This window comes from Hyperoodon ampullatus (assembly GCF_949752795.1).
Source record: "Hyperoodon ampullatus genome assembly, chromosome: 6".
Classification (NCBI taxonomy): domain Eukaryota; kingdom Metazoa; phylum Chordata; class Mammalia; order Artiodactyla; family Ziphiidae; genus Hyperoodon; species Hyperoodon ampullatus.
In genome coordinates this window covers 117219231-117242798 of record NC_136919.1, presented here as the reverse complement: position 1 = coordinate 117242798, position 23568 = coordinate 117219231, and the positions used below count along the sequence as shown (strand labels likewise).

The 23568-nt window shown below is 48.6% G+C and overlaps 1 protein-coding gene across 5 annotated transcripts; it reads left to right on the top strand.

Annotated features, from left to right (window-relative positions):
- Window positions 1-14880: 14880 nt before the first annotated feature.
- Window positions 14881-20167, top strand: STMN4 (stathmin 4; the record flags this gene model as incomplete). 5 transcript variants are annotated; one of them, XM_079706992.1, is made up of 5 exons in its annotated part: window positions 14881-14971; window positions 15642-15722; window positions 16149-16357; window positions 17197-17388; window positions 20108-20167. In XM_079706992.1, exons 1-5 carry the CDS (start codon window positions 14890-14892, stop codon window positions 20165-20167), a joined length of 624 nt encoding a protein of 207 aa, XP_079563118.1. In that variant the 5' UTR covers window positions 14881-14889. The 5 variants fall into 5 exon arrangements, with proteins under 5 accessions (XP_079563118.1, XP_079563117.1, XP_079563121.1 ...); XM_079706991.1 differs by having other exon boundaries at window positions 16128-16357; XM_079706995.1 differs by lacking the exon at window positions 15642-15722 and having other exon boundaries at window positions 16152-16357.
- Between the last annotated feature and the right edge of the window lie 3401 nt (window positions 20168-23568).

The following is a 23568-nucleotide window of genomic DNA, read 5'->3' as shown; positions in this document are numbered from 1 at the left end:
AAAAAGTGGGGAGGCGAGGCTGGTTGGTGGCCAGGTGGCTGGTTGTTCCTGCCGTGGAGGTGTGGGGATGCAGGGCTTCCTCAAGAAGGCTTTGATGGGGAGCCGCGCTCTGCAGGGCTCCATAGACCTCTGCGCCCCTCACTGCCTCACCCTGCCACCTCCAGCCAACTGGCTGAGGGTGGGCAGGCTGAGAGGTTTGTGTCCTGGGCTCCCTGCCCCCGTGTGCTGAAGCCACCATGGATGACCCATCACCTCCCCGTAGGGTTCCATCTCATTTAGGAATCACCAGGGTGGTGATGACCCTCCCCTTCAGTCATGCTCTCCCTTCCTCTGGAAGGTGCAGGTGGGCGTGGTGGGCTGTGAGGACCCACCAGTGCTGGCCAAGTGGCCACAGCAAATGTGTGGGCCATGTGCCAGCCAGGTGACGAGAAGGAAGCGGTGTTCTCCTGGGACCCCCGTGCCACGCCCACACCAGCTCCAGGGCCCGGGGTGCCTGCAGCCCCTCCTTGCCTTCTGATGCACTGTTCAAACCCACCAGCCCTTCTGACAGAGCTGGAAGCAGACACCAAGCCCTCCAGGGAGCTATTTTTAGGTTTCATCTGTTCTTTCTGATTTCTCCTCTAGATTCCATATTCTCCCACCCCCAGATCTGAAAAAGCTAAAGAATCTGGAAATCACTCATCATCCCCTCTGTCTAGGTGCTCTTTCTTCACTGGGCAGCTCGGTTTGCAAGCTGGGCTCTCACCCTCACCTTTCCGTACCACTCCCTCTTTCTTTCTTCATCCCCACCCTCACCCTCCGGTTCACCAGCTCCGGAGGCAGCACAGGAAGGAGGCAGCACAGAAAGCAAGCTATTTGTCTGACATCATCTTCTACTCCCCGGCCTGCTAAGAGTTACTCACTCAGGCAATCCCTGCTCCGCCAGAGGAGACTGTCCAATTGCCAAGCAACCCACTGTTGGCCAATCACGGAGCTTGGAGGTGATGTCATGGTAAGAGCTGAGCACTGGTGCTGATGTGGAGAGAAGCCCAGGGTACCACTAATTGAGGGAGTGAAGAAGGAAGCAGCTCACTTCGAACTGGACTGCAGGTAAGTAGAAATAGAATGCAAATTATCTGAGGCTTTTCAGACAAAAGAAAACAAAAACAAAAACAACCCAGCAGCTGCAGAGGGGAGAAGCAAGGAGTCTGGCACCTATTGTGTTGCCTTTCGGTTTCACTCAATCAATTAAACTTTGTCAAATCCTGGTGGAAACGGGGTGAGGTGAAAAGGATGGTGCCTGGCAGAGGGGCGAGGGTGGGCTCCAGGTGTTTCTTCTATTCTGGAGCTCAGGGGACAGAGGATGGGTGGGAATCGCCAGAGTTTCTTTCAGATCGGATGTCCACTGTGAGTTCTTTCTGCATAAAAATGTTTTGTTGCTGAGGCAGAAAGGTTTTGTTCAGAGTCTGGCTTTCCCTGGAGCGGCTCTGGCCCACCAGAGCGCTTTCAAGCTGGAAGCTGCCCTGTGGTTTACATGGCCTTTCTCAGCCACAGCTGTTCTGTCTCCTTTTCCCATTTGCATCATCCTTTGCTTTCCCCTCTGTCTGCACTGGGTTACTTTTTTCTCTTGGTTCTAAGGGTGCGATGAGATCACCATCTCTTCTCGCCCCGCCCCACCCTGAGGTCAACGTGGTCCTACCTGGGCAGGGATGGTTGGCTGGCTGTAAAGCTGCAAACTGCTGGAAACCACACCTGCCACACCCTGGTCCCTGCCTGTGACCCAGCCGCCCACCCCTGGCGCTCAGCCCGCCGCCCTGGCCAGGAGTTTAGGCATTGTCCCCACCTCATCCCCAGGAACCAGGGATTTGACAGCCAGTGGCCAGCTCTGTCCCCACGTGGTGGTGCTGCCTTTGTTTTATTCCTCTTGGAAGGCACGGTCAGGTGTGAAGGAGTCTCATTGTCCTGAAAAGGGCAGGTCTCCAGGACCCTCTTGGGTGGCTCAGAAATATTCAGGCAGCACGTGTCGAAATAGCTTGTGCAGGGACCCCCGTGTCTCAAGACCAAGAGAATAGTGGGGGGGGGTGGGGGGGTGGGGGGACAGCCAGCGGTGGCCTGCAGGAGGCCTGCGGGGTGGGTGGGAGGTTGAGAGGGGATGTGGCGGAATCTGTCTCCACTGAGGCTGAGGCTCCCTCTAGGGGGAGGAAGCCTCTCCCACAGGCAGGGAGTCAGGGTGCGGGGTGGGGGGGGGGGTGGCGGGGCGGGGGGATGAGATCATCCTTTAGATAAGGAGATAATCGTAGCGCTAGAGCCAGCCGTGAGGGGGCAGTGGGGAAAGTTCTGATCCACAGCTCCACAGAGCAGAGCTGGAGTTGCCCGGAGACCCTGCCCCACCCTCTAGGGTCAGCCAGACCCCCTCTCCTCAGCTGGCACCACACCCTCACCTTGCCACTGGGAACTGCTCTTCCGCCCCTCCTTGAAGCCCACTTATCACTGCCAGAGCCAGAGCACCTGTCAGCAGGTCCCGGCCCTTCTGGGATCCCCAGCTTCACCTAGGCTGCTTGGGGAACAGGTTTGAAGTGGGCAAGGATCCTCAACTGCTGGATGGATCCGCCACAGAGCACTGGAGGGAGTGAGTTCCCCATCACTGAAGGCGTCCAAGCAGAAGTTGGATGACCACCCAGCAGGGTAGCTGTAGAGGAGATTTCTGTGCTGTGTTGGAGACTGGACTAGATTAGTGTTTTTCAAACTGCAGGTTGAGACCTGTTAGTGGATTGTGAAATCAATTTTGTGGGTTGTGACTGGTATTTTTTTTTAGATAAAATGGGATAAAGTAGAGAAGAAAAAAGTCAAAATGCATCTCATATAGTAATGTTTCCTATACCATTTTTAGTTATATATTCTCAGTTATGTTAAATATAAATATATTATTATGTTTATAAATATATTTAATAATAGTGTTATATTTATAAATAAATATGAATATATTTGTTTATATTTCAGTTATATATATGTGTATGTGTATATATATGTATATACATATATATACACATATACATATATATGTCAGTATCATGACATATACCTATTGGATCATGATATAAAATGTAGTTCTTCATTGCAGATTTCAGTAAGAAAAAGGATTGAGAAACATTGGGCTAAGTAACCTCTAATTACTTTTTCTAACTATAAGACTGTAAGCCTATGGATAACTCTTATTAGAATGTGAAGTTCATTTAAAATTTAAAAAGATTTTTGATCGTGGTAAAATACACATAATGTGAAATTTACCACTTTAGCCATTTTTAAGTGTATAGTTCAGTGATATTAAGTGCTTCACATTGTTGTGCAACCATCACCACCATTCATCTCCAGAACTTTTTCACTTTCCCAAACTGAAACTCTACCCCCGCTAAACAATAACTCACCATTCTTCTCACCCCCGCAGTCCCTGGCTACCCCCATGCTACTTTCTGTCTACGAATCTGGCTACTCTAGGTCCCTCATATAAGTGGAATCATAGTGTTTGTCTTTTTGTGACTGGCTCATTTCACTTAGCTGAATGTCCTCAAGGTTCATCCATGTCATAGACTGTGAACTTCTTACAAGGAGAACTGTTTTGTTCCTAAGTGTCCCATGTACAAAATAAGTGCCCAGAGTCCAAGTGTTGTTTTAAATGGGAAACTGTGTCTCTTTAAGGAGAGACTTTGTTCTAAAGGACCCATCAAAGTCAGAGACGTCTGGTCTAATATTGTCCCTCTTGAGCAGATTGTTGGACAGACATGTTATTGCTGGTGCAGTAGCGGGAGTGTCTTGCATTTCTTGCTTCCTTATGTATATCTCATCGTGGCTCAATCATAGAAATCCTAGGGCGAAGGGAGATTAGCTGCCTTCTCTCATACAATGAGGCCGCTTTAACCACATTTGCCCTGTGGGACAGAAGCAGGCTGACTGACAAGATTTAAAATAGAGCAATCAAGCCATAAACTGAGATCCAGAGAGCGAGGTCGTGGAACAGGAAACAGGGACATGGCGGAGAAGGAGGGTAAGAGAGAGCTAAAGCCAGCGTGTCTACGTGAAACCAACCATAGAGAATGGGAAAATTCAGTTCTTTTGTGTTCTTGATTTGAAACAATTGGATATCTAAAAAGTCAGGAGCATAATCAAAGAAAGGCTTCATTTTTCCTGAACCCCTAAGATCCTCTCTCCAGACCCCCTTGATATCTTCGTATTATTTCCTACTTACCTGGAGGCTCTCATTTGGAGATCCAGAATTCCCAGAGATTTTGAAATCATGAGTAGGTAGACAGTTTGGGGGGTGGGGTGGGAAGGAGGGTAGAAATTTGGAGGAAAATTCTGAAACACGCAATATGTAATTTTTATAATGCCGTGGAGGGAACCAAACTCTCTCCTTCCCCATCGCCCCTCCCCTTTTATTTTGGCTTGGGAAATAAACATACATCATGTATAATCTGATTTGCTTATTAAATTAGAACTTGCTATATTTAGAGATGTGATCGTCCTGGAAAAGTTTACTTTTTCTGCTTTTCTTTGGGGAAGAGTAAGGACCAAAGAAAAAAAAATCTCCCCCGACATGTTCAAAAGCATTTTTCAGCATTTTACATTTTTGGTCTCACAAGGAAGACAGGGAGACACACAGATAAAGGTACACCACCCCTGCCTTCTCACACACACCTATCTTGTTTCCCCAGCAAAGCTCGCTGGCCTTTCCCATCAATCCAGACTGATCATTGTGTGTCTACTCTGTTAGGGTCCTGCTGTCCACGGTGGGTGGTGAGAGGCAAGAGGTCAGAACAGAAGGGGCAGGCATCTGGTGGGGTGGCCTAACTTATGACAGGGCACAGGCAACCTGAGGGTTCAGAAAACAAACCAGTGAACGTGAGTACAGAGAAAAGAGCTGAGCACAGACTCTGGGGTAAAAGACCTGGCGGGGAGGTGGATGGGCAGAGTGCAGAGTTACAGTGGATCATTTGGGTGTAGGTGCCCAGAAATCCAGACCAGGTAGGGAGCAAGGTTCAGACTGAGTATGTGGAAATAGGTGGATAGACGTGGTCTGCTGATGGCCCATACACAACTGGGCTATAGATCTCAGGACATGTCTGTTTCCTAAACCTGCCATGAAACCAGATATGTATGGACTCAACAAAGATTCCATGAGCCCATCCTGGAAAAAAAACTACTCCAGGGCTTCCCTGTTGGAGCAGTGGTTGAGAGTCCGCCTGCCGAGGCAGGGGACACGGGTTCGTGCCCCGGTCTGGGAAGATCCCACATGCCGCGGAGCGGCTGGGCCCGTGAGCCATGGCCGCTGGGCCTGTGCGTCCAGAGCCTGTGCTCCACAGCGGGAGAGGCCACAACAGTGAGAGGCCCACGTACAGCAAAAAAAAAAAAAAAACTACTCCAGAAGTAGTCTAGCTTATCAAAAAGTTTTATCAAATTAAAGAACTCAAGTACAAAAAAGACAGGCTATTGAGAATGATCACCAAGGAAGAAAACACTAGAATTTAGTCATTGTCTAATGATAATCAACACGTTCATAAAGCTGAAAGCAAATGTCAAATATCTTGAGGCAGGGGAATAGATCTATTAAATTCATCATTGTATTTCTCCTTAGCACCTCGCCTAGTGCATATAGTAGGTTCTTCATAAATATTTGTTGAATGAATAATGCAAGAAGGAAATCCATAATGATACTCCAGAACTGAAAATCCAAGTCATTGTGACAAAATCATGTTTGTAGGGAAAGGAAGCAAAAGTATGCTAAAACTCTTATCTCATAAAGAAAATTATTAGATACTGTTTTATTCTTCATGTAATGAAATTTACATGCATACCTCATTTTATTGTGCTTCAGAGATATTGCTTTTTTTTTACACACTGAAGGTTTGTGGCAACCCTGTGTTGTCAGATGATGGATAATTATTATTTAACAATGAAGTGTTTTTTAGACATAATGCTATTGCACATTTAATAGACTACAGGATAGTGTAAACATAACTTTTATATGCACCGGGAAACCAAAAAATTCATGTGACTTGTTTTATTGCAACATTCACTTTGCTGTGGTGATCTGGAACTGAACCCACTATGTCTCCAAGGTCTGCCTGTAGACATAAATGATTTCAACTTAAAGATAAAAGCAAGATGTAAAACTTACAAAGCACTGGAGAAGAATGAAAGAACAAAGAAATAAGAGTAATATTGCGAGAGAGAAGGGTCTTGCTTTAAGGTAGCTAAATGTTGGGCCAGAAACAAGGCTTTGCTCCTTCTACTTGATCTTGGGAAGGACACTGGACCTCTTGGGCCCTCTGAAAAAGGGTGTGAATGGGAAATGCTAAGGATCTCCATGGCTCCTCCCACTTATGGGCAGAGAGCTTGACCCCTGGAAATGTTCACAAATCTATTGCTTGTTCTCTGCTGATGTGAAAATGATTTAATTTACTACACTTGGTAGGTCATGTGTGTGCATTTTAACGGGGACTTTCTGAGGCAATGCCTGACACAAAAGAAAGCTTAATGGTGAGACTGGGCCACCCATGGTTGGGAGGCCGATCTGGCACAGGCAAGCCTTTGTGTGTCCTTCAGCCACATGCCCCAGGCAATCATTCATCTTGCTTACATTTACACTCGGCCTTGTGTCTGAAGAAGTACCATGGAACTCTGATATAAGAAGACTCTGGTTGAAATCCCATCTTTATCATTTTCTACTTATACAACTTTAAGCAAATCAAGTCACCTACCTGAATTGATCATCTGTAAAATGGGTATATTAGTATATGTTTGATAGGATTTGGAGAGAATGAAATGATAAAATATATATGCCAGATTACAACTATGTAAAAATAATAGACATAAAAAGAAAACTAGAGGGAAATGCCAATACCAAAAAGTAAGATGACAGGGATTTGTTTCCTTTTCTCTGTCACATAGGTGTTCTGAAATATGATATTAATATGTTTGTAATTAAAACATTATAGATAAAAGGAATAGATGTATATAGATATGCACTTGAAAGTGCCTGGTAAACTGTAAAGCACTACAAAATATTCCTGTTGTGACTCGGAGTTAGATTACAGGGACGTGTTCTATATGTTGATGCTTCCAAGTGCTTTGGCCCCAGGACCTCACACAGAGCTGGGTTCCAACACCTTGCACTCCATCCAGCAACCCTGCACAGAAGCCCATGCCCTTGACTTTTACTTCTAATATATTGACTCTTCTGCATCTATTGAATGGAAAATAAAATTAGCCCAGAAAGTGCCATCATTGTGGATTATTTGGGATTGTCCATTTTGCAGACTTAATTTTCTTCCTCTGGCTTGCCTACAATTAGGAGGGGCTCCTCAGACTTAGGCCACCAGAGCTCTGCATTTGCCAACAGGTGACACCTCCTTATTTCCTGGAAACACCATTTCTAGGAAACGAAACTGCATTTCTCAGCGTGTTAGGGACTGTCTGGGGCTCCCACAATTTCTTCCCTTTGAAGCCTCGGAAGCAAACCTAACGGGGTAGAGCGGGGCGGTGATCAGACAAGCACCAGTTCCCCAAAGTCAGTTAATGCCAAATGACGGTCAACCCTCAGTATCTGCAGTTTCCACATCCACGGACATGGAGGGCCGACCGTACCACGCCTGGGACTTGAGCATCCATGGATTCTGGTATCCGTGGGGGTCCTGGAACAGATCCCCCGTGGATCCGGAGGGCTGACTATATTCTGCTTTGCCCAGTGTCCATCTGTGAATCTCAATAGTCCCTTCTTGGCCTGTGCTCTAAAATCTACTCTTTCTCCTTGTATGACATGGTCCTTGTTACTGCCGGAGAATTGCCAAAGGCTAAGCAGAAACTTCCAGAGGCTCCAAATTCCCACCCAGGGGACCCATTTCATTCTTTCATTATTGAAAACCCCTGTGGTTATTTTAGGAACTAGCTGAGGGCTTGGCACAGAATTAAATATTCAATAAATATTGTGGAAGGAATGAAAACCACAATCATGAAAAAATAATTTATCTCCTTTTCGTTTTAAAACCCCAAAGAAGACATAAGGCTGCCAATCAGCGCGAAATAACCAGGATACTATATGGACATGATATGTATGGATATGATTCTATGACATTTAAGTAGCTCGTGCAGCTTATTTCCAGTGAATATTATAATTTCAACAGGGCTTTTAAAAAGACTGTTAATTGGCATGAAACTAAATAGCCAGCTTCCTGTACTGCTTGTGGCTAAAGCACGTGGGTCAGAACTCAGTGCTTCCACAGCCTGATTCTGTACCAGAGTTCTTTTACTGTCTCTGAACACTCTTGCCAAGGTCCACTCTATTCAAACCATTTAGATGTGCATTAGCTTATTTCCTCTCAAAAACAGTCCACATGAGATGTGATACATCCTGATGGCATTATCTGGGCAGTGTTTGCAGTGACAAATAAAATGCTTGCTCACTTGGGTCGTGTTGGCGGTCAGAGATGCCTCCGGAGGTCAGGCTTGCACACAGTAAAAGGCCATGTGGCATCTGAGAGCTGGATGCTCTTCTCTGTCAGCCACTGGCCACAAGAAGTGAGAGCTATTATTGTTGCGATGATCCTCCGCATCACCATTTCCTCTCTTCCTTTTTATTCAAAAGATGTCAGTGGCTTCCTACTGAATAGAAGATAAAGTACAAACCCTTTCCCTGGTCTGGAGGTCTCTTCCTATTCCTCTTCTAGCAAATGGTCCCAATGAATCCTGCATGCAGCCCAGCGGGCCCTCTCTGTTCCCCAATAAACCTAGTCCACATGCCCAGCACAGTCAAGTTCCAGAGCCATTGCAAAGTTAGAAGCAAGGCAGAATCTATTATAAATTGCCTCATAACCCCATCACATTCCTACCTTTGCCACCTGAAGCTTGAGTCCTCTCACCACTGACTAGGCTGGCTCAATAACTGACAGCACAGGGGCTGGGCTGCCCAGAGAGGCCCTGCTTCTTGACCAACAAGTCTGCACCCATCAGAAATGCGTGGGAGTGAGCGCTGGGCGGGGGTCGGGAAGCCACCGTCCTGAGCTCAGGCTCTGGTTCTGTGGTTATCGGCTGAGTGACTGTGATGCATCCACCTTCTGTTGGGGGTCCCTTTGATCTTTGCTACTGCTGGATTCAGTCAGTGTCCTGGTCTTCCTTAGGGGGCAACCCAAGGCCTGGGATTGGCCTCTGCCTTAATAGAAAACTCACAAGGAGCCTCTGGGAGGGCCTGAGGTTTGGCTCAGTAGGGGTTTTACCTGATGATGCTCTGATATCTGATGTGTTGGATAGAATCTCCCACTGATGGGTCTGTCCTTATGGCCTCCCGCCTACTCTAGCTTTTATTGTCTATTAATCTTCACCTGCCTCCCTGAACTCCTGGCATTCTGTCTTCTCTGACCTCGGCAATAACACCTGTTATTGCCTTTCTCTGGCAGTCCCCGGAGTCCTCAGGCAGTCAGGCTGAGTGCTGGGGAGGGGGTGTGACTGGTCCCACCCAGTGTTGATGCCACAGGTTAAAGACAGATAAAGTCAGGGTCTCTGCTGTGGCTGTCACCACCCAGGGACTCAGGACCCCTTTGCATTGCTGGGCCTTCCAGAAAAGTCTTGCCCTCCTCCTATCCCGTTATAGCCTTTCTCAGAATGTTCTTGTGGGTCTTGAGTGCAATAGAAATGATGTGACTATTGGCATGAGCAATTATCAGGGCACCTGTACCCACAAGTACACATACACAGATTATTTTGAGGAACAAATCAGACCACATGTAAACACTGGGAGCTGAGATGCAATGAACGAATCATGGATTTGAACCCTGGCTCTGTCACTTATTGAGTGTATTAGTTTCCTGTGGCCGCTGTAACAAATTATCACAAACTTAAAGGCTTAAATCAACAACAAATCCTTCTCTCGAAGTTCTGGTGTCCAGAAGTCCAAACATGAAGGTGTCAGCAGGGCCTCACTCCTCCAAAAACTCTAGGGGAGGGTCCTTCCTGTTTCTGCCAGCTTCCAGTGCTCCAGGCATTCCTTGGCTTGTGGCAGCTTCACTCCAACCTCTGTCTCCATCTTTACATGGTCTTCTTCTCTCTGTGTATCTCTCCCCTGCATGTTTCTTAGAAGGACACTTGTCATTGGATTTAGGTGCCACCCAGATAATACAGAATGATCTTGTCTTGAGATCCTTAACTCACTTAAATCTGCAAAGACCCTTTCCAAAGAAAGTCACATTCCCAAATTGCAGGGATTAGGACGTGGACATACCTTACTGGGGGACACCATTCAACCCATTACACTGAGTGACCCTGGAAATGCCACTTAGCCTCTCTGAGCCACAATTCGCACCTGTATAAAACAGGGATAGTAATTCCTACATCACAAGGTCACGATGAAAAAGTGAAATCATTTGTCACATAGTAGATGCTCTATAAATACACATGCTTAATGATGCAGATTCCAGCCCTGTGAAGCTGAGAGATCTCAGTTGCAAATCCCTTGGCCATGCATACCTCTGCTCATCTTTTTTTTTTTTTAATCTTCTTTTTTGGTCACAGTGCATGGCCTGTGAGATCTTAGTTCGCCAACCAGGGATCAAATCAATGCCCCCTGCATTGGAAGCGTGGAGTCTTAACCACTGGACTACCAGGGAAGTGCCCTCTGCCCATCTTTAGGATGTCTCCTCTTCCCTGCCCCGTCTTCCTTCTCTGTCTGTCTGACCTGTGTTCTCTACTTGATTCCTCCTACACCTAAAACTCCTAGCATAACATCTTCCATTGACGTGTAGAGAGCACTTAATACATATTTTTCATTTAATCATATCCTGAGGCTAGACTGTTTTTCTCCGAGTCCCCAGGACCATGGAGGAGACAGCAGTTAGCATCCAGTCCTTCCACTGGCCACAAGAGAAGAGCTTATAAGTCAGAAGACCTGGATCCTAGAGCCAGCTCTACACCAACTAGCTGTGTGACCTTAGCTAAGAGTCTTCACATCTCAGAGCCCCAGGTTCTTTATGAAAAGCAAAGCTGATGATGCCTGTCTTAACAGCCCAGCCCAGCCTCCTGCAAAGATCAACTGGGATAATGTAGGTGACCAGAACTGTAATCAGTAAAGTGCTCCATGAGTGTAGGGTCTTAATGATCATTTCCAGGTCAAGTCAAAGGACGAGGTCCCTGACTCCAGGTACCCACGCCTACAGAAAAAGCCCAGCTCAGTGCCCTTCTTTCTCAGGGTGCCGCCTCTGCCTCCTCTTTCCTGTTTGGACCCCCCCAACCTCTTCTGATTCATTACCCAGGTTAAGGTCCAAGGCCGTGCCCTCTCCTGGCAACAGCTCACTCCCTCTGCCAGTCGCCCCATCAATCAGCCTGCACATGAATGGGAGATGGTGTGGAACAGAGCTCATGACCAGGACCGTTGTATCCAGGCACTTAGCCCGCATCCCTGTTTGGGGACTCACTGGTACTGCCAGGATCAACTTGACTCCGAGGATAGAGGCCCATTGTGCTGCATCGGGAGGGGCACAACAGGGTCCTCTGGCTCCAAAGCACAAGGAGAAGAACACAGAGATGTTGCAGGGAACAGAGCCCTTCAAGGCCAGTTGACCTGGTTTCAAATCTCTGCACTTTCACTTTTTAGCTGCGTGACCCTGAGCAAGCCACACAAACCCTCTGAGCCTCCGTTTCCTCACCTGCATATGGGGACCACAGTCCTTACCTGCAGGGCTGGTGAGGACTCGGAAGCAGGTGTGTGGTACCCGGTAGCGACCTTGTTGTAAAAAGCAGGGGAAAAGGAACTAATATTTATGAAACGTTCCCTCTTGCTGGACGCTTTTCTCGTTTAATTAGTACAACTCTGTGCAGAATTAAGATGGGGCGAGCAAGGTTAGACATGTGAAGTAACCAGTAACATCTATGAGAGAGATGAAGTCTGTGTCTGACTCTGCACTGGCCCAGCCCCACAGCCAGAGCTGAGTCTGCTGCCCCCATCCGCTCCCCTGCCCATCCCCAGCCAGGACAGACCCTGGTCCCCAGAGGGAAAACACCTCGGTAAGCAGGGAAAGGGCTTCTCAGTTGGTCTCAGAGTCCCTCTGGCTCATGGAGCGGCAGGCAGGGAAGCTGTGGGCTCGTGCCACCCTCTGCTGGCACAGCGACCGCTGAGAGTGGCTGTGTTTGTCGGGGTTCTCCAGAGAAACGGACCAATAGGATACATATAGAAAGAGATTTATTATGAAGGATTGGCTCATGCCATTATGGAGGCTGAGAAGTCTCACGATCAGAGCTGGCTGCAAGCTGGAGGCCCAGGGAGGCCAGTGGTGGAATCCTAGTCCAAGTCTGAAGGCCAGAGGACCAGGAGCTCCCGTGCCTGAGGTCAGGAGAAGACAGATGTCCCAGCTCAAGCAGACAGGGAAAATTCTCCCTTTCTCCGTCTTTTTGTTTTACTCCCTCAGTGGATTGGGTGATGCCCACCCACACTGGGGAGGGTCATCTTCTTTACTCTGTCACGCAAACGCTCATCTCTTCCAGAGACAACCTCACAGACACACCCAAGGATGATGTTGACCAGCTATCTGGGCATCTCTCAGCCCAGTCGAGTTGACACGAAAATTAACCATCACAGTGGCCAAGGATCAAGTGGTCCCCATGACGGCCACTCACTGCTGGCTATTCCTCACTCCATCAGATAGTAGCTTTCAGTAGATTCCTGTCACCTCCTGGCCCCCCAGACACTCCCCAATCTGCTCCCTCCCTGCCTCTCCTGTTTCGCCTCCTTCACACTTTCTGTTCCGGCATCAATCAGCTTGAGACCCCATAGACACCAGGCTTTCTCAGCCCGACTCTGGCATGTGCTGTTCCCCTGGCAGAACACCCTCCCTGCCGTCTCCTGCTTCATTTCGACTCATCATTCAGCAGTTCCAGTGCTGTTAACATCAGGGGGCCCTTCCTAGCTCCCCAGGCCCTGTGCTGAGTCTGCAGCCCTGTCTCTGAGCTCCCACAGTAATCCCGAATGCGGATTTCCATCTCTGCACGAATCATATAATGATTACATTATTCCTTAGTATTTGTTTCTTCTCATAGTCCAGAGTTGTCTTAAAGGGGGTCAAGCAGTGCTTAGAACACTGGTTCGGAGCAGGCAGGGGGCAAGAGAGTGAGGGGGAACTGAAGAGGTATCTTGACATCCTCTGTCCAATGTCAGAACGCTCTGGGCAGGAAGGTCTGGGCTGGGTGTAGGGAGGAATTCAGGACACAGAGTTGTTTTGCAAATACCTCCCAGGCGATTCTGACTTAGGGTTTGTTTCTCACCTTAACCTTTCCTTTGGACCAGGCCACTGAGCTGCACAGGGAGACAGATCAACATCCATTGATACATTCAGTTTGGGGAAACCCATGTTTGAGACTCAGGGGGTCTTGCGATTGGGAAACCAATTATGAAATGATAAACTTCTCAATTATGAAATTTTCCAAGTTCAGTGCTTGGAAACTGAACTTGACTGAGTGACGTGGGAGAGGCGGGTCGGTGTTTGGGGAAGGGAGAGTCAGCCTGGAGGTGGGGGCAGATGAGGTACCTCCTGGGATTTCCTCCCCAATTGTGTAAAGACCTTCCTTATGCGAACAACCTGTCAGCTAAAACGATCTGCTTTTCGGATTTGTGACAGTGTCCTGAACTGGTGGCAGACCTACTCTGACTTTCACTAGGACTCACCTCTCACATTCCAGAAAACATGACCCTCGCCGGTAGGTACAAAAACTTTTTACATAATGGGGCACTACAGCATAGGGTATTTCTGTACTTGCATAGATGTACTTACATGTGCATAGAAAAGATAAAAGGCTGACAGGAAATACACCTAAGGGTAAAAGAGGTTCTCTTTGGACGAGGGGTGGGATCACAGCTGAGCTCTTCTTCCTTTTACTCATCTGCACTTGTTTTTAAAAAAGTCTTTACAACGCCCGTGTATTATTTTTGCAGTTAATCCTGTTTTCAATTTGTAAAAGGAAATGAGGGGAGAGCTCAGGGCAGTAGGGCTGGGGGAGGGGCCGACAGGAGCACACAACAGGGCCCAGTGGAGGTGGGTTGGACCGAACCCAACAAATCAACTCTAGAGAACTCCCTGGTGGTCTGGTGGCTAAGACTCGGCGCTTGCACTGCTGAGGGCCTGGGTTCGATCCCTAGCCAGGAAACTAAGATCCCACAAGCTGTGTGACGTGGCAAAAAAAAAAAAAAAAAACAGATATCAGCTCTAACTTGTGACCTCGCAGTTTCCAAATCTTCCCCAAACACTGAGAGACCAAATGGGGGTGGGGGGACCCCTCCAGCCCTCATGGACACCAGCCCCACTGGCTTTGACCCCTGCCCTGGGATGGTCAGGGAAAGCTCACAGCCTGACCTTGTCACCCAGGGAGAGGCAGGACCACAGGGATGGTAGTGGCCTTCTTTACCTCCAGGGAAGCCCTGCCAAGTACTTTGAGAATGGAGTGTGGGTTTCCTCAGTCCTGGAGCAAAAGGAACAGAATATCCTGGGCACGTACGGGGACATAGAAATGGAGGTCCAGGGTGCCGGCGGGGACGAGGGCACTGGTGCTTGGGGTCCATACCTGCAGGCATTTTGCGTTCAGTACCACAAAGGGAGATGATGTGCTGGAGAGAAGATGGGGGCCTCTGGGTGCCCTGGAAGGCACAGGGGGACGGAAGTGGGTCCAAATCACACACAGGGATCCTGAACAGAGCTGCTCAGGGCAAAAGGGGCTGGGTCTCCAGCCAAGTGATGGATTTGGGTGGTTTGGGTGCCTCTGTGGAGCTCGGTGATCCCCCGCTGCTCAGGCACCCACACTCGCATGGGTGCTGGCTTCTGAGTCTAGGAAGGGGGTCGCCCTCTTCACCTGTCGGGTGTTTCCACAGCCTACAAAGAGAAGATGAAGGAACTCCCGCTGGTGTCCTTGTTCTGCTCCTGTTTCCTGGCAGACCCCCTGAATAAGTCATCCTATAAATATGAAGGTACGTGAGGGTCACAGTCGGAAGGGTAAGGACGGAAGCTTCCTGTAGCTTGCATCCAGGAGGCCAGCACCTCCACCGCAGTTTCCTGAAAATCTCCCCCCTACATCGCATTCTCTTTCCCAGAGCCAGTAAAATCACCACAGCTGATTCTGAGGGTCTAAGTCCCACGCGAAGGTGGGCGTGGGGCTGCGGCCTGGGGGACCAGACAGCAGCTGGGGGTCTGAGTCAGACCCTCTGCAGAGTGCCCTCGATCTCAGGTTTTGTTCACGCGTGTAACAGATGGGTGCCATGGAGGACACAGAGGCCGAGTAGACAAGGGATCTGCCCTCGGGGACACCTAGCTTAAAAGGGGGACAGTCATGGTGTAAATGAGCCACCCACAGGCCTCCTCAGTAAAGGGTCGAGAATGCTCTGAGCAGGTCCAGATGTGGCAAGGGACTTCTGCTCTTCAGCCACCCAAGGAGGCTCTGGCATCGCTATGCCACCTGAGCCCTGTGACGGGTCCCAGGACACTGGCAGGGAGCACTGAATGGCCATGTCCTGATTGGAGGTGGTGGTCAGGGCATAGGTCACCTCTTAGTTTCCTGGGGCTTCAAAGGAAAGGATGGGTTTGGTCTGGAAATGACAGGTGGGAGTGCTTGGGTCACCTGAGATTGTTTTTTCTGTTTAGGCTGGTGTGGGAGAGAGTGTAGGAGAAAAGATGAAAGCCAGCGGAGAGACAGTACTGACTGGAGAGAAAGAAGAGAGCAGGGTAGGACGGGGCAGGGGGAGAGGCGTCCGAAGGCTGAGCCATCGGATCGGTAGTGGGGCGAGGAGTGGACGGGAGGTGGGTGGTAGGTAAACGCCTCAGTGTGTGCCAATATAAGCAAGAGCTCAGCCACTGGAGGAACCTTGTCAGAAGCAGAGGCAAAGCCAGTTGCTAGAGCCATTATGAGAAATCCCTTATCCTGGGGCCCCTGCTCACAGAGTCTGAGACCTTCCTGTGGCTACCAACTTCTTCAGCCCCACCAGAGCCCAGCAACGTTCGGTGCCATGTTTAGGACAGACCCAGAACCCTGGTCATTGGCCTGCCTTGGGGACCCCAGACCTCCCATGTATGTGTGCATGTGTGCATGCTTTAGGGGGGGGGCCCATATGGTCTTCAGGGGGTGAGCAGCCCCTTTTCTGCTCTCTGCAGCAGACACGGTGGACCTGAACTGGTGTGTCATTTCCGACATGGAAGTCATCGAGCTGAACAAATGCACCTCTGGCCAGTCCTTTGAAGTCATCCTGAAGCCCCCCTCCTTTGATGGGGTGCCCGAGTTCAATGCCTCCCTCCCCAGGAGGCGAGACCCATCGCTGGAAGAAATCCAGAAGAAACTGGAAGCGGCTGAGGAGCGAAGGAAGGTCGGTGCTGTCCCTTTTTCCCCTCTGTCTGAGCATGAGGGGGAGGATGTTGAGGAAGACAGGTGGTGGCTCTGAGCGGGGGGTCAGGTCACCACCAACCTATAGATATTTAGGCAGCTCTTCCAGGTACCGGGCAGAGAATGAGACACCGTTGAGGGAAACAAAGAAGTAAAAGCCCCAGGTCTCTAGGAGTTTGGTTAGGAGGATAAGTCACTGAATTACAAAACTCCCAGAGGTGACCTTATCGTGACAAGGTAAGACATTGACCAACTCTAAGGATTTAGGGAAAGGCTAGACAATTAAGGAAAGGGGTCCTTAATTGGGGGAGGGAGGAAGAAGGTCATGGCATGGTATACCTCCAACCCTTGGTGTGCCTTCCTTGCTTTCTATAGACTCTTATGGCCCAACTCTTATGCCATTTCTGCGTAAGCTTTCCTTCATCTTTGAAGCTGAAAATTATCACCCTTGAATTCCTAGAGCAGTTCTTTTCTATCTCTCAAGGCATATGTCGCATGCTAGCCTGGGTTAGAGTTATTTATACATCCTTGTCTCTAGTAGACCTTTTTCTTTCCCAAGTTGCTGGAATAGTGCCTGGTACTTAGTATCTGGTCACTCCCTATTTGTGAATGAATGAATGAATGAATTATGGCAACGAGAAAAAGAGGACCGAGGGTCCAGTGGGAGAATCCAGGAAGTGTCCTTGCTTCCTGCCAATGGGCCAGGCAACCAGGCTCAGGGCAGCGTGTGTTCTGAGTGTGGAGCTCTTAAGTCATGATGCTAAAAACACACCCTGGCATGCTCACCTTCAAGGGCCTCTTTCTCCCTCCATGCTCCACTAGTACCAGGAAGCTGAGCTTCTGAAGCACCTGGCAGAGAAGCGAGAACATGAGCGGGAGGTGATCCAAAAAGCCATTGAGGAAAACAACAACTTCATCAAGATGGCAAAGGAGAAACTGGCTCAGAAGATGGAGTCCAATAAGGAGAACCGGGAGGCCCACCTTGCCGCCATGTTGGAACGGCTGCAAGAGAAGGTAAGTGGTCTTGGATCAGAGAGGAGACTCTTGGGACCTGTTCTTCCTTCCACGGCAAGTATAATGGACACGCAGATCATTTCAGGAAGCAGGCAGCCTCAGGCAAGAATTCTGTTAGGCTAGATCCTTAGAGAGCTCCAAGGGATGATTGGGGAAGTCGTAGGCAAGAAAAATGAACCGAGCTTTGGAATTCCTTGGGTGACATGCCGCCCAGCTACACAATCAAAATTTCTTATTGTCTGAGGGAGATCAGACCTCTTATCTTCTAGAGAAAGCCTGCCTAATGCAGGGGAGTAGGGATGAACAAGCAGTTATACATTCCTGGCTTCATCCTTGAATGGACCGATTCGACTTAATGAAAGATGCTGACCTGAGCTCTTGGCTCTAAGCTAAGGGCATGATGAGCTGAGTTGCCCACTGAGCAGGAAACACAATCCTCTCCAAATCCCTTGATATGGACTGAGTGAGTCACTGGTCTTTCCAATATTCTGCCTTTTGTCAATAAACCAAATGGTGTCACCTGAATATGAGAAACGTGAGAGACTGGGGTTGGTCCCACGTGTCAGTGGAATAACAGCCCGTTCTGCTGAGAACATGCTGGCCTCGTTTCCTGAGTCCCAAGGCTGCCCCAGTTTCTCCTGCGGCTCCTGGGAGAGCTCCAGCTCTGTGTTTTATTTCCAGGCGCCGCCTGCTGCGCGGTGACTCCCGGGACCCGATCGGTGGCCTCGTCCCATGGTGAGCTGCGTGGTCCCCGCTCCTTTCTGCCCAACCACCTAGAGTCTCAGGCCCTTGGCAAAGCTACTAGAAAGATCTGGTTTCTTCACAGGGGATCTGGATGTTGTGTAGGTCCTGCAGCTGGCCAGCATGTGGCAGGTCCTCCGCTCTCTTTCTCCATCCTTCTAGGGGCAGCAAGGCCTCCATCAAGTATCACATGGGAGGGAAGTGTTCTGGGTCTGATTTCAGGCTTCCCCAGTTATTGAGGGATGGGTAGGAGCAAACTCTTGCAGGAAAAAAAAAAATCTGGGATTGGATTAGGATGGGGCATGGGTTCTTAGGCTAAACCCAAGAGAAATATTGAGGCTAGAGCCATGCTATGGGATTTGAAAAACTGCAAAACACTTTTATTTCGTCATACCCCTACCCTCACAATGAGGTAAGCAGGATGGGTGTTATCCTTATTTTACTGATGAGGAAACCATGTTAGAGAAGGTCAAATGACTTGTCCAGGGTCACACAGCCACTAAGCAGTGGAGCTAGATTCTGAGCTGGAGAGATTGGGAAGGTCCACAGTCTGGAGGAAGTGCTCTGGAAGTGAGATAAGCCTTAAAGAAGCAAGATGTCAGAGCAGACATTTGGGTGAGCATCACTCCTCTGGAATCTTGACCACTCTTCACCTTTGCCCAACGATGAAGGCAGGAGGTGGGATGAGAGACAGGTGTGTACTCTGCCCCAGGCCAGGGACACCTATAACGATGTCTCTTTGTCAGTACTTGTGTGAATCACTGGCCATCCGCACCAGACTCACTTGGTGTAAAGTTTAAAACTACAGATACTTGGACCCTACTCCAGACCTACCAATCCCGTCTCTCTAGGGATGGTGCCTGAGGACCTCAGTTTAACAAGCTTCTCAGGTCATGCTGATGAACAGCAAGGTTGAGAACCACTGCCTTAGATGTACCACTCCCCACACTTTCCCCAGGGACGTGGAAAGTTCTAGGGCCTCTCCAGGGACAGATCTGTAGTTTAAGGTATATCCTGGGACCCTGGGCTGCCTCAGTGGGTCTCCCCCAGGCTGATCCATACCTGGATGTGATGATATCTGGGTGGATGCCAGGCTCTGGCAGAGACAGGATTTATTGAGCACCTACAATGCACAAGGTGCCATATGAGGAACTGAGAGATACAAAGAGGAAAAGGCATGCTCCCTGCCCACAAGGAGGACCCAGATGTCTTCACCATGAGCAGGGATGTAAGGTAGACTGAGATAAGCCCTAGAAGTGAACACTAAAATCACAGAATTCTAGAGGTAAAAGAGCTTCCCATCCATGCCCTTCCCTTTTAATACCAGAGAACTGAGCCTGACGGGTGAAGTGAGCTGGTCAAAGTCACACAGCTGATGGGCGTTTGAAGTCAGATCTATCATTTGGTTTGATGATGCTGGGACACAAAAGAGGATTCTTTTACCACACTTACAAAAAAAGCCACTTTGTGGAGCTGGACATTTCCAGAAGTTCTTTAGTCGATGTACACTTTACAAGCCCTCAGCTTTCGTCAGGGGGCTTAAGACAACCGTCACTAAGGAGATGGACAGGGAACACAAGGGCAGTCCAGTTGCCTGTGTGCAGGGGCCACCTGCAGTGAGTTCTACCTGCTCTTCTCGCACAAGCTACATGGAGCCACTCCTTACATTAAGTCAAGCAGTGTAATCAGTGCAGCCCCCAGACGGCCAGGTAAGGGCGGTGGAGGCTGGTGGTCCCTGCCAGGTGGGTTCCCCCAGGGAGGCTGTGTCTAGTCAACGAGCATCCAGGGGCCCCACCAGCAGGCTCGCTCACCTGCCCCCTTCTGCCCCCTTCTCAGGACGCCTTTGCAGACCCTGCTCGTCACTTCCTGTGGTGGCCAGTGGTGGCCACACTCTTTGCTTTGGCTCGCCTGCCCTTCGGCCTCCCTTTCTCCTGGGGAAGCCCGTGTGACCTGTCCTTTTCCCTCCCTTCCTTCCCAGGACAAGCACGCGGAGGAGGTGCGGAAAAACAAAGAGCTGAAGGAGGAGGCCTCCCGGTAAAGCCCCGAGGCACAGACGTTTCCAGAACGGCCGGACAGCTCCAGCGGCTCCGCAGTTCCCGAGGCAGCCTCGCCCGCCGCTGGCTGCTCTCCCAGCACTGGGGTTTGGGGGGAGGGGGGTGGCCAGGGGCGTTTCCTCTGCTTTTGGTGTTTGTACGTGTTAAGAATTGACCTGTGAAGCCATCCTATTTGTTTCAGGGGAACAAGGATGGGGGGGGAGAGGGGAGAAAAGGAGCGAGGTTTGGAAAGGGAGATGGAGGACTCGTGGGCATTCGCTACCCAGCCCAGGACAACTCCTCGGCTTTTCTGCACAGTGAGCATCCGGGCACCGCCTTGCGGGAAGTTAACATCAGGCGGTAGAATTCCGAGGGAAGGGCGGAGTCCTGGGTGGAGCGAGGGCTGCAGGGCGTGGCCAGAGACGCCAGCAGGAGGTGGGGTGGGGGGGCCCTGCGGCTGGGGGATGAGGTCTGAGTGTGTGTGTGTGCGCGCGTGCGTGTGTGTGTGCGCGTGTGTGTTTTAACCATCATCTTTTGATCATCATGACCAATAATGAAACATTTACTCCAAGTCTCCGGTTTTTTCTTTCTTGAATTTGTCCTTTGTGTAATTGATAGAATGTTCTTGAATTTGGTTTCTGCCCATCAGGTGCCAGATGCCCCTTTTATTCCTTAGTTGGACCATCAGAGTATCTGAGGTGCTGGGTGAGGAGGGTTGAGACACGCCAGCCTTCTTTTTACCACCCTGCCCCCCGCCCCCCATCCCCCGCTTGTGGGCTGCCCCGTGTTGGACTGAGTGCACTGAATTGGTAAGAAAACAAACCCAATTTTCCTTTGCATGGATTGACATTCTAATGTGGTCCCCAAGATGCAGAGTAAGAAGGAAGTCCTCACTTTAGGGGTGTGGGATGCTAGGTGGTCACAAATAGCGAGCTAGTGAGGAAATAAAACGTTTGTTAGTGGAAAGCAGAGGGGATCATTTCAGATCCAGCAGTCATCCCTTTACCCAGAACGCCAAACCACGGCTGGGAAAGGAATCTCCCTCCTCCTATCCCTGCAAACAGGAGTGGGGTGGGGGCAGCCTGTGTGAACAGGATCCCAGGGCACCTCCCCACCCTGCCCCTCACACTGTAGTTTTGTACAGCTTTGTAAATAAATCGTTTGGTATTGCTATCGCCCCCGCCCCCACTAGTGGTACTGCAATTTAGCTTCATTTTAGAATAGGATAACAGGAGGGAACAGAGATGATGATGATGATGATGATGATGGTGGTGGTGGTGGTGGCAGCTAACACACAGGCAACATTTACTAGATGCCTGACAATTTTCTGAGTCTATATATATATATATATATATATATATATATATATATATATACACACACTCACTTAATCCTCACAACTCTATTATCCCATTTTGCAGACAAGGCAACTGAGGCTTAGAAAGGTTAAGTAACTTGTCCAAGGCCACACAGGTTGTAAGTGAGAGAACAAAGCCGTCAATTCTGGTGTTTTGCTTTCAGAGTCCAAGTTCTTAGCTCCTGCACTGTGCTGCTTCTCAACACTCTTGAACTAGGATATAAGTTTTAGGACAGTGTTCTCAGACTGTGAGTTGTAACTCATTGGATTGTGAAATCAACTTAGTGTGTGCCACCCAAATTTAATTTTTTAAAAATAGGAACAGAAGAGAATTTAAATGGAAACGGAAATAGAAAATAACATATCAAAGTGATTCCAGGCGGTAATGGAGATATTGTTTTATGGAAATTGTATTTCAATTTTATATTTGTATGTAAGTTCCAGGTCATAGCATAAGATGTATTTCTTTTAACTTTTTATTTTATATTGGGGTACAGTTGATTAACAATGTCATGTTAGTTTCAGGTATAGAGCAAAGTGATTCAGTTATACATATACATGTTATCTATTCTTTTTCAAATTCTTTGCTCAATATTATGTAACAACCTAAATGGGAAAAGAAGATGTATTTCTTACTAGAAGTTGCAGTCAAACTTTGGAAAGTCACTGCCCTAGAATGAATAAGGAGCCCAAAGCTGTAACCCCAGGGGCTTCGGAAACCTGCTATGCTTGAGAAAGTGAGAGGCTGTGACCATACCATCAAGAACTGTCTGCTTCTGGGGACTTCCCTGGTGGCGCAGTGGTTAAGAATCCGCCTGCCAATGCAGGGGACACAGGTTCGAGCCCTGCTGAGGGAAGATCCCACATGCCGCAGAGCAACTAAGCCCATGTGCCACAACTACTGAAGCCCGTGTGCTTAGAGCCCATGCTCTGCAACAAGAGAAGCCACCACAATGAGAAACCTGCACACCGCAACAAAGAGTAGCCCCTGCTCGCCGCAACTAGAGAAAGCCCACGTGCAGCAACGAAGACCCAATGCAGCCAAAAATAAATAAATAAACTAATTAATAAAAAAAAAATTTAAAAAAAGAACTGTCTGCTTCTGAGTAAAAGGAGACAAGAGTGACCTCAAGGGTCTATTCCCACAAATTTATCCCACCAGCTTCTTCATCTTTTCATTGGAATACCCGAGGTCAAGAGGAAGGTCCATTCCCACAACCCTCTTTCACCAAACTCCTGCACTTCCCATTCATTCCCTGATAAACCATGTTGATCCACACCTCCATTGTTTGCACATTTAGGTTCCCTTGCTTAAGTTGCTCTTCACTGCCTGGTTGAATTAATTCCTATGCATTCTTTTAAACTCAGTTTAGATATTAAGTTCCCTGACTCGGCCAATACTTCTGTACCTCTTAGATGTTTTGATTACTGTATGATTATATTTACCTATTTTTCTCAGATGTTAGACTTGAAATTCCTTGAAAACAAACTAGTTTTTTTAATCTTTGGGTCCCAGGCAATGGTTGCTCCAGCATGTCTTTATAGGATGGTATTAGAGGCAGTAATCTGGTTGAAAGAAAGGCCAGGGTACTTGTCTTGAAGCTTCCTTTGTATTGAATTTTACTGAAGCACTGTATGTAGGACTCAGAAAGCACTATCAATTGCACATATCAAGGAATAAAGGTGGTTGATCCAGATTATGCAGGAGACTAAAACCCATCACCAAGGCCCCCCTGGGTCCCACTGATCTACAATTCCTGATGCTGAAAACCAAAAATTCCAATTATATGTCCAGCATGGAGCTCACTTCCAAGCATTAAAAAACAATTCTCACATTGAAAAGGTTTACAAAACCTTTCAATGGGGACAACCATGTGGGACATACATGAAACGCCCAAGGCAATTTTTCTTCAAATTTCAATTTGTATCAAAATCCCTGAGAGTTTGTTGAAATATGCATTTCTTTGATGTGGGTGTTTGTAAATGAAAATAATTGACCAGGCTTATTGAAATTATTATCTTTTGAGGATGTTGCCTTGGCACTTCCAT